The sequence below is a fragment of the Solea senegalensis genome, unplaced genomic scaffold (assembly GCF_019176455.1).
Source record: "Solea senegalensis isolate Sse05_10M unplaced genomic scaffold, IFAPA_SoseM_1 scf7180000015120, whole genome shotgun sequence".
NCBI lineage: Eukaryota > Metazoa > Chordata > Actinopteri > Pleuronectiformes > Soleidae > Solea > Solea senegalensis.
In genome coordinates, this window is record NW_025321229.1 from 50,161 (window position 1) to 64,305 (window position 14,145).

At 45.2% G+C, this 14,145-nt stretch overlaps 1 protein-coding gene across 3 annotated transcripts; it reads right to left on the reverse strand.

The window, feature by feature from the left end:
- Positions 1–5,707: 5,707 nt before the first annotated feature.
- Positions 5,708–13,883, reverse strand: LOC122761965 (extracellular calcium-sensing receptor-like). Of its 3 annotated transcripts, none has more exons than XM_044017163.1 (11): positions 13,729–13,883; positions 9,706–9,935; positions 9,140–9,231; positions 8,646–8,825; positions 8,369–8,557; positions 7,824–8,279; positions 7,530–7,739; positions 7,323–7,446; positions 6,830–7,023; positions 6,441–6,722; positions 5,708–6,364 (listed from the first exon to the last, which is right to left on the reverse strand). In XM_044017163.1, the coding sequence occupies exons 2-11, from the start codon at positions 9,899–9,901 to the stop codon at positions 5,942–5,944; spliced, it is 2,346 nt and encodes a 781-aa protein (XP_043873098.1). In that variant the 5' UTR covers positions 9,902–9,935; positions 13,729–13,883; the 3' UTR covers positions 5,708–5,941. The 3 variants fall into 3 exon arrangements, with proteins under 3 accessions (XP_043873098.1, XP_043873096.1, XP_043873097.1); XM_044017161.1 differs by lacking the exon at positions 13,729–13,883 and adding an exon at positions 10,022–10,410; XM_044017162.1 differs by lacking the exon at positions 13,729–13,883 and adding an exon at positions 10,022–10,411 and having other exon boundaries at positions 6,242–6,332.
- Positions 13,884–14,145: the final 262 nt, after the last annotated feature.

The following is a 14,145-nucleotide window of genomic DNA, read 5'->3' on the forward strand; positions in this document are numbered from 1 at the left end:
CGCTCACTCATCACTGGCTCATTTAGTTTGACATATTTATGACACTACGAGTTATAAGGTGTAGTGATAGTCAGTATATAAATAATCCTTATAATAGTCAAAGATAATCTCAGCTCCGAAGATGTTTATGTTTATACATCTGAGAAGAGACAATGATGGACGCATGTGTCAAATATTTGATTCATATTTTCGCTCATAAAATAAAGTGATGCATGGTTTTAATCTGTTGCAGCAAAGTAACTTAGAACTTTATGCTCTGCTCTCATTGTCTTCACTGAGGTTAAGGATTTACAGGATTATCTGTGTGGCCTCATGTCCCGCTCATCATATCTGTTTCTTTTCACAGTTCTCAAATCCACTCAGAACTTGGTGAAACGGTTGCACTTTGGTCATGGAATCTGCAAAATTCAATTAGAGCTTCAGAATTTTATTTCAAAACTCTACAGACAAACAGTGTCATTGTTATTCTGAAACTGGACTGAAATGATTTTAAACACAAGATTCTATGTAACCTCAGGGAGTTCCCCAGACCATAATATTTGCAATAGAAGAAATGAAATGAACCAAGTGACTTTGTTCTACTAAATGTTTCTGTTGGATTCCATATTTATGACAACTGTGGCTCAACACTGTCCTCGATGCGTGCAGTGATGGACCTGATGAACGGTGATGAGCTTTGTTAAAGAGGCCATAGTCCGGACGTACCAACTAACGCTGTGTTTTTGTGTGTATCTGCGTCATGACCTCGTCTATGAAGCACTAAAAGTCTATAACAATCAGTTCAGCCACTGCTGAGAGCTCAGGGTTTGATTGTTATCCAGAGCTCTATGAAGCAGAAATGCACTTCCGTTGACTAATAACATCACTGGTGAATTTCACCACTCCTCTAAACAGAAGGCACTAGAGTCCGGGCACATCCGGTGACGTACTTTCAACCATAGAAGAAGAAGAACGACTCTTGTTGTAGCTGCTGAGCGTATCAGTTGTACAGAGCCCCGGATATGACATAGTAAAATTGAATAAATTTTACTATGTCCCCATTTTCTGTCCCCCACCTCTCCACTGTCCCCCATTTTTCCTTTCACCCCAACCGGTCGAGGCAGATGACCGCACATCTCTGAGCCTGGCTCTGTTCAGAGGGAGTTTTTTCTCTCCACTGATGCCTAGTGTTTGCTCATTGTGTGAACTGTTGGGGTTCTCTGCTCTCTTTGATGTTGTCTATGTACAGTGCCTTGAGATAATGTATGTTATGATTTGGCGCTATACAAATAAAATTGAATTGAATTGAATTGAATAAATAAATTGTGCCCACAAAATAGCTATGCAGCTATGTGTGCTGGTTTTGTCGTTCAGCATTAGCGATAGACGGCTACAGCCGGTTATCATCTTGGTAACCACAACGTTATCCAAGCTACAGGCGTCCTGCAGCAGTTGTTGCGATGGAGGTGGTTCACTTGTCTTCTGACTCTGGGTCAGACTCCGGATCAAATGCATAAGGGATTACGGCGAGGGGTCGTGACGACGACATTACTCAATGTTTTGATAATTGCTAGCGGTGCATCCGCCTTTCCAGAGGGGGCGCTGCGGGTCTGAGAGCTGACGTTTAGCTGCTGTTTAAGGTTTTAGATTTAGTCACCTCCCCCTCTCCCTCTTATTTTAATGATACAACACAAAAGAGCTGCGAGGAGATTTTACAGTTATTTAAAGACAAGGTTAATTTTATCCCCAGACACATTTTAGCTATTTTCAACCTGTTTCACCTTCTTTCTTATCAGACATTTTATCATGAAACATGAAACTAACCCACGTGCAGCCTTGATTTTATTCCCACAAAATTTCTTAAAGAGGTTTTAACACACTTGGACCCAGTATTTTATCCATTGTAAATAGTTCTTTAACCCTTGGTGTTTTTCCCTCTGTTTTTAAGCATGCTGTGGTCCAACCTCTTTTAAAGAAAGCCAACCTAGACCCCACTGATTTGAATCATTTTAGACCAATTTCTAAACTTCCGTTTTTTTAAGTTTTAGAAAACTAACTTATATCTTTTATGGCGCAAAATAATTTATTTGAGAAATTTCAGTCCAGTTTTAGAGTTTTACGTAGTACTAAAACTGCCTGTGCGGTCACCATAGGCAACCACTCACACAACCCAAATAGCCTATAGTGTACAGCAGAGTTCTATTTTAGGTCCAATCTTATTTTCTATTTAAATGCTCCCACTCGGCCAAATCATCCAGCTATGCTGACGACACACAGATATACCTCCCACTGAGACCCAACGATCCGAGAAGCCTGGTTGCTCTTTTAGTCTAAAAGATGTGAACCACTGGATGGCCCATAACTTTCTCCAATTAAACAACTCCAAATCAGAAATATTACTGTTTAACCCACCAAACACCATCTCCAGTCCCATCAGTTTTGGTCCGTTATCCAGTAACATTAAGCCCACTGTCAGAAAGCTAGGTGTGCCGACGCCACCTAGGGGTGAGGGCCTAGGACCCTTAAAGGTCGACTAACACACAGGTTCTTAATTAAAAATCAGGGTTTGAGCAGAGTTAAAAGAAACCATGACTCTAATCAATAATATACACACACATTTATTACAATAAAACAAGGGAAGTAATAATAAAATGATCCCAGCCCAAAGTCTCCCCATGGGTCCCTCGTGTCCCTGGACAGTCACTCGCAGACTTGGCCGCGACGACAGTCCCCATCCTCCTCCGAGGCGAACAGGCCTCCAGTCAGTGCACATACACAAGGAGAGAAAAAAAAGCTGGGATAAATAAAAATCGGGCCCAATGTCAAATCATGTTAAATCAATCTCCAAATCTAAAATCTGCCCAAATCTGCCCAAATCCAGTAAAAAAGGAAGGAGAGGGTACTTAGCTGTGAGAGGGGTGAATCGTGACCACACCCCTCTACGAGCCCATGTTGCTTCACCTCAACTCCAGCCGGGATGAAGGTCACCTTCCTCTGCTCTGCTCCTACGGCTCCTTGGTCCGACACTCAAACGGCTTGATGTGCTGTCTTTACTCCACCTGGCCACGCAGCCAGCCTTCTGCTCTCCCGTTCGGCGCTCCAAGCGACACGCACACACTTCTCTGGGCTGGAGTCGCTTCAGTTGCGGGTGGTCTCTTCGGCGGCCGGTCGTCTCCTGGCGTGCACTCGTGTCTGAAATATAAAAGGTTGCTCTCCTGCTCACCACCACCTGTGGCTCGTTGCTAATCAGACTGCTATTGGCAGGTCTGTGGATAGTTCACAGTCAGTTGGAGAAAACATAGCACAACTACAATCAAATCTGTAAAAACACAACACAACATGTAAAATAACAAATATCCTTAAATCCCAACAAACTAAACAAAATAATAAAAACCTATAACACAAAAAACTGACACCCCACGGCTTTACGATAGCAGTCCCTGCAATGGCCCCTTACAGTCTATAGAGCTCTGGTGGCACCCCCGATTCAGTCGAGAGGACCGTCGCGCTGGTCCCTCGTTGTTATCTGCAGGCATGTTGATGGCAGGAACACAATACAACATAGGCAATTCAGTCCCTCTCTCTGTCCAGTCAGCTGTGGGGCAGGGGATTGTGGTTGTGGCAGGGAACCTGTACACAGTTCCTGTGTAAGACTTTCTCCCTTCCCCCCCTCTGGCCTTACCCTGTACACCAGTTCTCAGTCTCCCACAGTTTCTAGTACAATGTGAGGTTCGTGGTCCCAACCTCCATGCAGCTTCCCTTGGCCCTGCCTGTTTCGATTTCGAACCCACACCCGCTCACCTATCAACAGAGGGGTAGCATTAGCTTTCTGGTCATAGCAACGTTTTGTCTGTTCAGCAGTTGCGGTCATCTTTTTGTGTGCCAGATCATAAGCATATTTCATCTTCTGATGATGGTCCCCCAGCCCACTGTTTGGTTTCTCCTGGACAACCACCAACCCAACATCTACTGGGAGTCTGAGATGCCGGCCAAACATAAGGTAAGTTGGAGCAAAACCGGTGGCCGAATGTACTGTGTTGTTGTAAGCTTGCAACAATTCAGGCAAGCTACTCCAGAGTACGGAGCATGGCAAGCAGGGTTTGATTCATCCTCTCTAATCTTCCATTACCTGCAGGGTGGTATGGAGTAGCCCTACTTTTGGAGACCAAAAATGGGACCCTGATCAGAATGGATGGTCTAAATGTTCTATCTCTTTCTTCCAGAAAGCTTCACTATTTATACAGAAACATCAAAGTTACAACAAGAACAAATACCATACCTAATGTTTACGACCCCAGTAGATGTTATCTAATGTTCTACGAAAACCAACAGATGTCATCGTGTGCAACCCTCACGTTGACGTTTCCCTATGAAATGATCCCCCCAGCATCTGTTCACAGCTCGACTATTGGTTAATTGTGATCTTAAACCACTAGCTCGACCAGTGTCCGAGCAGCAGAAACAGCCCCAGGCTCCTTGAGTCGCTCTACCAGTCAGATTCTCCCATTCTCCTCATTCTCCCGTTTAGATTACTGCAACTCATAAATCAATCATCAGGCTTCTCACCGGTTTTAACAGACGGCATCACATTAATCCAATCTTCACTCCACTGGCTCCACTGGCTCCCTTGATTTTAAGATTTTACTGATCACTTTTATGGCTCATCAAGGTCTAGCCACTGAAAACATCACAGACTTGCTGACCCCATACGAGCCTGGTCGCAGCCTTAGATCCGCAGGTGGGTCTCTCTTAACTGTTCTGAGGCCGAGGCTCAAAACCAAGGGTGACCGCGCTTACTCCGTCAGAACGCCTCGGCTTTGGAACGGCCTGCCCGTGGAGATAAGGCTTGATCAGTGTCATCTTTTAAATCTCTTCTTAAAACTCATTTTTATAGACTTCCTTTTATGTGAGGCCATCTTTTTACCTTTTTACCCTTTTATCATTTTATCTGTTTATCCTTTTATCTCATTGCTTTTCTTTCTTTTCAAGCACCTTCAATCAATTTACCATGATATGTAAATATGACCATTATTTCGTCATCTCTGTTTTTATGAGAGGTTTGATTTTATTATTCATTTATTACTGAGATATCAAGTACGTCAGTAAATTACAAAAACAGTTTTCTTCTTGAGATCTCTACTGGAAACAAACATGTCTCAGTTGTTCAGTTTAATCCAGTTTTTCTTTTGGTTTGAAACATTAGAAGAGACCATAGGGCCGTGTTCCCTGAGGACCAGGCTTGGGAAACACTGTTATAGACTGTGGTTTGGAACCACAAGGAGAAGCTGTCGCTACATATTTACTTTAACTTGCCGATGAAAGTGAAAGTGCACCATGCTTAAATACAACTTGTACCGGCAACATTCCAAACACAAAAAAGCTTGCTTTAGATTTGAGAGCCCACTAATATATTCCTGTGTAGAACCGGCCCTGTGGCTTAGAAAGCAGTTATTATTCTACACTTGAAGGTTTTAAGGTGCCGAACCACAAAACGGTGAACGTTTCCTTCATGTCATAAGTGAACAGGTGTTCAAACCCTTACAAGAATAAAAGGTGAAGTCCAGCACAAATGAATTGTTCTATCGCTCTAAATATCTTCTGCAGACGAGGGAGGGGCCTCTTATTTCTGGGACTTTTTGAACAAATTAGTAGTTTGTAAGTTTGATCTGATCTCTGTCAGAATTTAGAATTAAAACTCAAACAGAAAAGAAACAGAACATCATGAATGTTATTTTTATTTGTTTATTGATGGTATTTTTCTTTTGCTGTGCAATGTTTGTGAAATTGTACAAATGTGAAACACTGAAGTAAAAAAGGGCTATGATTTAACTCCAATAGGTTATGAATATAAATCTATACTCGACACGTAATTACAGTACTTTTAAAGTATGGTGACTGAAATGCATATGGAATTGATAAATGTGATGACTCACAATCATAAACAAAGGCATAGTTTCCTCTGCTACCTGGCCATCAGGTATTTCTTGGTGTTTTTCTCGGGCCTTAAAAGAATGATAAAACACTTTGGAGCAAAGATACAGAAAAGCAAACCATAGCTAGAGGCAATAATTGCAAAGATTTCCACAGCAACTGCATATTTTCCAGGAGAACTGACGTAGGCGGGAACAAACGCCACCCAGACTGCACAGAAGATCAACATGCTGAAGGTGATGAGTTTGGCCTCGTTGAAGTTGTCGGGGAGTTTCCGAGCGAGAAAAGCCAAGAGGAGGGAGGTGCAGGCGAGGAGGCCGATGTAGCCCAGAACCAGAGAGAAGCCCACCACCGAGGCCATGGCACATCGCAGCGTCACCTTCAAACCAGGCACATCGAGGTCAGGCTGAGGAACCGGTGGGCTGATTGAGAGCCAAATGACACAGATGAGAACCTTGATGAAACAAAAACAGCACAAAGTCAGGCTCATGAAAATGTGTAACGAGATACAATTAAAAAGAAACACTGACCTGTATACTGGTGAAGAAGCAGACACTTCCTCTCTGTTGACCTGGACCAAACCACTTCATCAAGGCTTCGGCTCCAGGACGAGCCGAGCGAAAGGCTGCCAGAACCACCATGGTTTTGACTTGAAGGCAGGAAACACAAAGAACAAAGCTGATGCCAAAGGCTGCCTGCTGGAAACGACAAGACCAGACTGACGGACGACCGATGAAGACCAGAGAGCAGAGGAAGCAGAGCTTCAGAGACAGAAGAAGCAGGAAGCTCAGCTCAGAGTTGTTGGCTCGAACCTACAATAAAGAGTTGATATTGAAAAGACATTCACATGTTTTATGTTCAAACTAAAATAACTGCAAACCAAAGATGATGAGTGTTGTTGCTGTTACTGGGATCTTACCATCGGTGTTTGACGGTAGTAAAGAAAAACCACAAACACAGCTGTTGTCACCGTGACACCAAACACAGCAACTGTAGTTAGTGTTATACCCAAGGTTTCATTGAAGGACAAGAAGTCCAGCTGGCGAGGGACGCAGGCGGTTCTGTCAGAATTGGACCAGAACTCAGGTGGACAAGGTTCACAGTGAGGAGAACCTGGCACAGGAAACAGGAAACTCAATGAATACATTATACATGAGTGTTTGTGGGAGGAGCTGGAGTCAGTTTCATCTGGTCCATGAGTGGGTGCTGCCCAAACCAGCGCCTGCATGTGCCAAATACAACACAGCTGCTGCTGTTCACTGGACCATGCAGCTCCACGTTTCCTGAACGCAGTCTGGACGAGTGATTTTACATTAAAACATGTGATTCTTAGCTTGTGTTTGTGAAACCTTCTGAAACGTAGCACACACACACAGCTGGTGTGTGCGGATCATATGCTGTGATTTCCTCACCAGTTGTGTTGCTTATTTCTCCTTCAGTACACGGGAGACAGTCAAAGCAGCAGACTGGTTCTCCTTTCCTTGTGGCCACTCTGGTTCCTGGACGACAGCGCTCACTGCAAACTGAAACAGGAACCTGAACAAAAACAACATATTTTCAAGTAAATCATAAGCATTTTATTCATTAGATGTTTGGACGTTGGCCCGAGTCAGGATCACCTGATTGGACCCTGTGCTCCATTGAATTGCTGACTCATTCATTTGGAGGTCGTATCCATCTACGCGACCAATCAGGACAAGTTTGAGTTTCCCTCCGAGAGTTTTCTGCCAGTTCACGAGGTCGTACTTTGCTGGAACATCAGCTCCGTCAAAATAAAACATTTCCCCCTGTGGTGTAGTGAAGTTCACCTTCATCAAGTGCTGTAGGACCTGAAAGCATCAACACAACCACAATGGGAAATGTGGAAAAGTGGGGTGTGAAAATTGCACAGTGAGAAACAGAAGTGATTTTACCTCCATGGGTTTGATGTGTTTTGGAACGGAGCAGGTGGAGCTGCTGTTTCCAGGAAGACTCTTACTGTCAGGACACGAGAGAAGCCTGTGAAGAGCGTGGGCTGCGGCGTAAACAGCCAGGTAGACGTTATACGTCACTCTTAGCTGAGATGTGTCGGTAAAAAGATTGTGCACCGTCTGCAGAGACTCTGTGCCGCTGCACGGAGGCAGCCTGTTAGCAGCAGCCGAGTCTTTAAGACCACAGAGAAACACATTCTCCCAAAATTCTCGTAAGAACTTATCATTTGGACGATGAGATGGGCTGAGATTTCTGAGATACTTTTCAAATCCAGGTATAGCTGAACTCCTAATGGCCACTCCCAGGACCCCACTTGCCACTTTAGAAGAGGAAGGATGTTGGAGAAGATCCCCACTGGTGCTCCACGCCTCACTGGCCAGAAACTGCCTGTCAGTCACCTGCAGTGACAACAAAATCTTTACAGTTATCTGTGACTTTTCTCAAAGAGCAGAGTTCGACCGATTCCTAGATTCCGTGTGCGTCTCACATTCCTGGCGTCCAGCTGCTGGAACAGTTCCCTCACATCTGTGTACCAGGTGAAGATCAGAATCACCTTTGCAGTCGAGGCTTGAATGGCAAGTGCCGCGTGTGTGGCATCGCTCACAATATTCTCTCTGCGGAGAGTTTCCACGAATGCCAAACACACTCCTGCTCCTCGAGTCTCCTCCTGAAAAATCTGATTAATGCAGTTGGAATTTAAAAATGGAAAGTCTCACGTGTGCATGTTTCTTACACACATGCTGTAACATTTGCAGTGGAAACACCTTTATCGCCATGAGGCCATAACTGTTTTTTGCCACTACAGCTCCAATCCATGTCCAGTTTAAGCTGATAGCAAGCTGCGCGATGGCTCGTGCTTGGTAAATGTCGCTGGGCATGGTCCTGAAGAAGTTTGGAAATTGGCTCCTGTCACTCAGACACGGGCAGCTGGCCGTGTAGCTCAGCTGAAAAAGACACTCACACACAAATCTGAACTTCAGCTCTGGGTTGTTGAGTTTTCTATCAATGTCGTTGCTGCAGTTTACAATAAATGTGACATTTTGATCTTTATAATAAAGTCAGTGTTATTGCACCAACGACCAATAAAAGCTTCTCACCAAAGAATGAATTCAACATTTCTTGTCTTTCACTGACAGTGAGACATTGTTCACTTTTCACTGATTACATGAAACTAACCATTAGAAACATCCAGCACCTGCAGCCTCACTTTAACACAAAATACAAAAATGCAAACAAAGAGTTGAATATAGAAACTCACCAAAGGCACAGCGAGCGGCCCCAGGAGTCTGGAGAGAATCATAGCTGTTATTGACGAGTCGCCGCCGATGATCAGAGGAACAGCCTGATCACCTGATAACATGATCAAACATCACAGAACAGCTGAGTGAATGGAGCCAAAAGAGGAATAAGAGAAAAACTGTGTCATTAAAATCCTGATTCACTCGTTGAAAACTCTGAGTTTTCAGCCTGTTGGATCAGATCAGTTCAGATTAAAAGATTCTCTTCCTGCTCAGACTCTTCTGAAGAGTTGAGTGTTTGAATGAATCGCAGCATGTGTGACCTGAGACATTCTCTCCTCTCTCTGCAGTATTGTTTCTGTCTGAACTGCCGTGAGATAACGTGTACGTATGTCGTGATTCGGTTCTGTACAACTAAGCATTTCTTTGATTTGACAGAATCATTAACGCTCAGAAACCGCTTCTTCTCAAGAGAACCAAAGATCGTGTCCTTCATCGCCTTCATAAATGTGCATCCTATAATAATCAAGCTCTGGACAGACCCTCGCCGTGTGCTCAGTGACAGTAAAGCATTCATGTTTTTTACCCGGCTTTTCTCCACTTTTCTTTCCTCCGTCAGTCGCGGCTGAAAAACTGCAGCTGCTGCTGTTTCCTCCGACCAGCGACAGAGCGGCTCGTAAAGCCCAGAGGGGAAGAGCACAGCTGTCGTGAATGTGATAACCCAGCTTCACTCCTGGCAGCAGCTTCACACTCTCGTTGATTTCTTCCAGTGCAAACACCATGGCATATATGTACTGTAATGGAAGAGCCTGCAGTCTGAGAGCACAGGGGAGACAGAAGAACCTCGGTTAGTCTTGTGTTTCACAACATTTAACTTCAACATTCAACAGTCACCGTTTGACCTGGTGCAAGGTTTGTAGAGCGGCAGCCGAGAGAAGTCATGATCTAAAGCTGGAGGTTGGTAATAAAGGCTGAAGAGACCGCCGATGACGACGTCCCCGTCCTGGAACAGACCCGCGGCGCCAGGCGTCTCCCAGCGGGAACAAGCCACGGCCTGAACCAGCTGTGATCCGAACCCAAGACCCACCAGACCCACGAGCAGCGGGGACGGAGCGGAACCGAGCCACAGTGAACCGAACCACAAGAACCACAACATCCCTGAACACTCAGATATTTGCAGACTGATCACTGTCATTGACACGAGAACAATAAAACCAACATGAAACATTCGCAGGTGAAGCGTCGACAGAAAACACGACGTCTCAGCGTCTCTGCACATCACAGATGTTGCTGCGAGTATTTATAAGAGTGACAAAAGCCACAGTGGAATAGAAGTAAACAGGAGGAGAGCACACCTGCGTGAACATGAACCTCACTGTTTCACCTTCATCATGAAAAACAGCGTTGCCACAGTTTCATTCACTCATGAAAACAGGAGGAAGTGACTGACGGGGCAAATCAAATGTTTTCATGAAGCAAACGTTATCTTCAGAGCGATGACAGATGTTCATGCTTTTCTGACGTTCAGCTCGTTCTCACTGAAAATGAAAGTCCAGTGGATAACAGAGGGCTTTTATGCCAGTGGTGTGAAGTATATGAACTTAGATGAACACATTAACACAGCTAATTTCTGTCTTGAATGTGTTAAAGATGTGCATTTCATTGCACTGAGAAGCAAAAGAGGGTTATTTTGTGGGGTTTAGATGCATCACCTCTGTTCACAACAGAGGTCAAAGATAGAATACCTAAAATGGGCAAATGTGAGGTATAGGATGATGTCAGAGAACTTTTAAAAGCATGGCCCCTGCTCCTGCAGAGCTCGGTCTGAAGCCTGAGTCCTGTGTCAGAGGCTTTCTTTCTACACCATCAACTCTTCACCTATCGTCCGTAAGAAGAAGGAAGCCTGACTAAAAAACGACAGGTGGATCATCAATAGGAGGCGCTAGTTTCTCAATACCCAAGGATGTACGACCAGAGCACAAACTCGCCAAGCACGGGAGTCCACAAGTACGATCATTGCAAGTGGAACAGCAGCTACTTCCTTCTTCTACTGCGGATCGGGACAGGCCGAGGTAACGCTGCCCTCTGCTGGACACTGTGAGCACAGAGGTTTAGAGAGTAAAGCTAGGACCCAGTATCCTCTCTTCTCATAAAATAAATCCTCCTTTTCGATCGACGATCGATTCTCACTGACATCTGTTAACTCTGTGATCCTCCAGGATCTCACGTCTCTGCTGCTGAAAATCAAACCATCCCGGTCGCCTGTCGATGTCTGACTGACTCTGTTTATCAGTCTTTCACTCTCAACTGATGATTCCAAGATTTCTCACACATATAGTTGTTGAACCTGGACGGAAAAATCTGCTGCTGCACCTGAAGGAAGAAAAACACCAGCGATCCAGATGTGTTCCAGGTGTTTCTCCGACACTGCACCGTGCAGACCGGATGGCGTCTTTCTACAGTGACGCGTACAAGACTGCAAACATTTATCTGACTCACAGAATCTCAGATACCACGTGTAACTTGTCTCGGACGCAGATCCTTGGAGAGTCTAACAGCGGGAACTCACAAACAAACTGGAGAGCGTGTACAACAAGAAGAGGAGCACACCGGGACCTACCACCATCATGTTACGCTCATCACAAAGCCAAAAACTAAAGGCCAATTTCCAAGCTCTTATTCATGTCCAACATCTTCTGAGTTCCTGGAGGAAAATAAAGTTCTGCTGAAGCTGCCGTGAAACCTCAGTCCTTGTTTTACTGGACCGTTCTGCTGCCTTTGATCCTGTCCATCATAGTTAGAGCTAGCGTTAGCCGGTTCTGTCTCGTCCGTCTTCATCAGTCTTCATCAGTCTTCAGAATCTGCTGTTGTTTTTGATTCTTTAATGTTCATCAGTGTCTAAATCTTCACGTCTCCAGGTTTTCACTTTTAAAGCATTAAATCTGCTGCATGTTTATGTTTCTGCTTTTACTGCGAAGCATAAACTTTACTGACTTACTAAAAACTGCTTTCCACACAGAAAACCTCCTGCTCCTCCTGCAGCTCCAGCAGCTCCTGCTCCTCCTGTAGCTCCTGTAGCTCCTGCAGCTCCTGCAGCTCCCAAGCTCCCTGTAGAGCTCCTGTACCTCCTGTAGCCTCCTCCTGCAGCTCCTACAGCTCCTGCAGCTCCTGTAGCTCCTGCAGATCCTTCAGCTCCTGTAGCTCCTGCACCTCATGTAGCCCTGCAGCTCCTGCACTCCTGCAGCTCCTGTACCTCCCTCTCCAGCTCCTCCTGTAGCTCCTGCAGCTCCTGCAGCTCCTGCAGCTCCTGTAGCCCTGCAGCAGCTCCTGTAGCTCCTGCCAGCTCCTGCAGCTCCCGCACCTCCTGCAGCTCCTGTACCTCCTGTAGCTCCTGCAGCTCCTGTAGCTCCTGCAGCCCTGTAGCTCCTGCTCCAGCTCCTGCAGCTGTAGCTGCTGTCCTGCTCCTGCAGCTCCTGCACCTCCTGTAGCTCCTACAGGTCCTGCAGCTCCTGTAGCTCCTGCAGATCATTCAGCTCATGTAGCCCTACAACTCCTGCACCTCATGTGCAGCTCCTGCACCTCCCTCCTGTAGCTCCTGCACCTCCTGTACCTCCTGCACCTCCCCCTACAGCTCCTGTAGCTCCTAGCTCCTGCAGCTCCTGTAGCTCCTGTAGCTCCTGCACCTCCCTCCTGTGCCTGCTCCTGCAGATCCTTCAGCTCTGTAAGCTCCTGCCCTGTAGCCCTGCTCCTGTAGCCTCACCTCCTGTAGCTCCTGCTCCTGCAGCATGCCTCCTGTAGCTCCTGCAGCTCCTGTAGCTCCTGCAGCTCCTGTAGCTCCTGCAGCTCCCGTAGCTCCTGCACCTCCTGTAGCTCCTACAGCTCCTGTAGCTCCTGTAGCTCCTGCAGCCTTTCAAATACTTACAGACACAGAGGCATTGTGTCGAGGAACAAAGAATCCATGATTGCTTTGGTTCTAAAGTTCAACACAAACATTAGAGCCTGACGTCTGCACTGTTTATTATAAGCTTTAATTTACGTTTTAATGTTCGTTGTTGTCTAAACAATTCTCTTGTTGAAACAATAACACAACAGTAAATCAGTAAGTTTTGATTATTTGAAGTGGAAAAGTAAAGAAACTTCATCATGTGAATCCCTGTGAATACACTGGCGATGCACCAGCAGGTGTTTAGCGCCTCCTACTGGTGATCCATGGTATCCATGGGAAATATGGTTAATGTTCAATTAAAGTTGATTCTTAAATTTCCTTTTCTTTCAGTAATAGGTCAGGCTGCACAGAGAGTTGTGATGCTGCCCTCTCCTGTTCAAAGATGAGAAAGGAAAATAAATGAAAAAGAAGAAGAAAATCCTGCATGTTATTAAAGTAACAGTATGTAAGAGATAGAAGGAAGCGTCAGTGCATCAGTAAGAAGTGTTATACCTCCATCTAGTGGCCAAAGGTGGGTACAGACAGTTAAACAAAATATCAATCTCTGCCATTACTCCATCACTCTGTCTTTAAAGTGATGAATGAATGGATGAATGAAGCAGATTTAATGTCTGGTGAAGGTGTAAATCTGTAAAAAATGTGTGTAAAAAATAGTTTCATCACCAGTTCTCCTGGTTCCTCTTGTTCCTCTGGGCTCTGGTTCCTCCGGTTCCTGGTTCCTCTGGTTTCCGGTCTCTGATCCCTCTGGGCTCTGGTTCCTCCGGTTCCTGGTTCATGGTTCCTCTGGTTTCCGGTCTCTGGTTCCTCTGGTCTCTGGTCAGCTCATCAGCTCATGAGAATCCTGTCGTCGATGGAGAAACACAAACCTGACAATCACATACATATTTATATTCCTCTTAAACAAACAAATCAGATTTCTGCATGGAGAGAATCTTCTCTGCTGCCACGGCCTCGCTGTCTCAGCAGGAACATGTCTTTAAACTTTAGAACATCACGAGACTAAAGAACAGCTTCTTTTCTAAAGTCATTCAAACGTTTAATGTTTCTAACTTTGTTACTTATGTGTCTAAACCTGGAAGA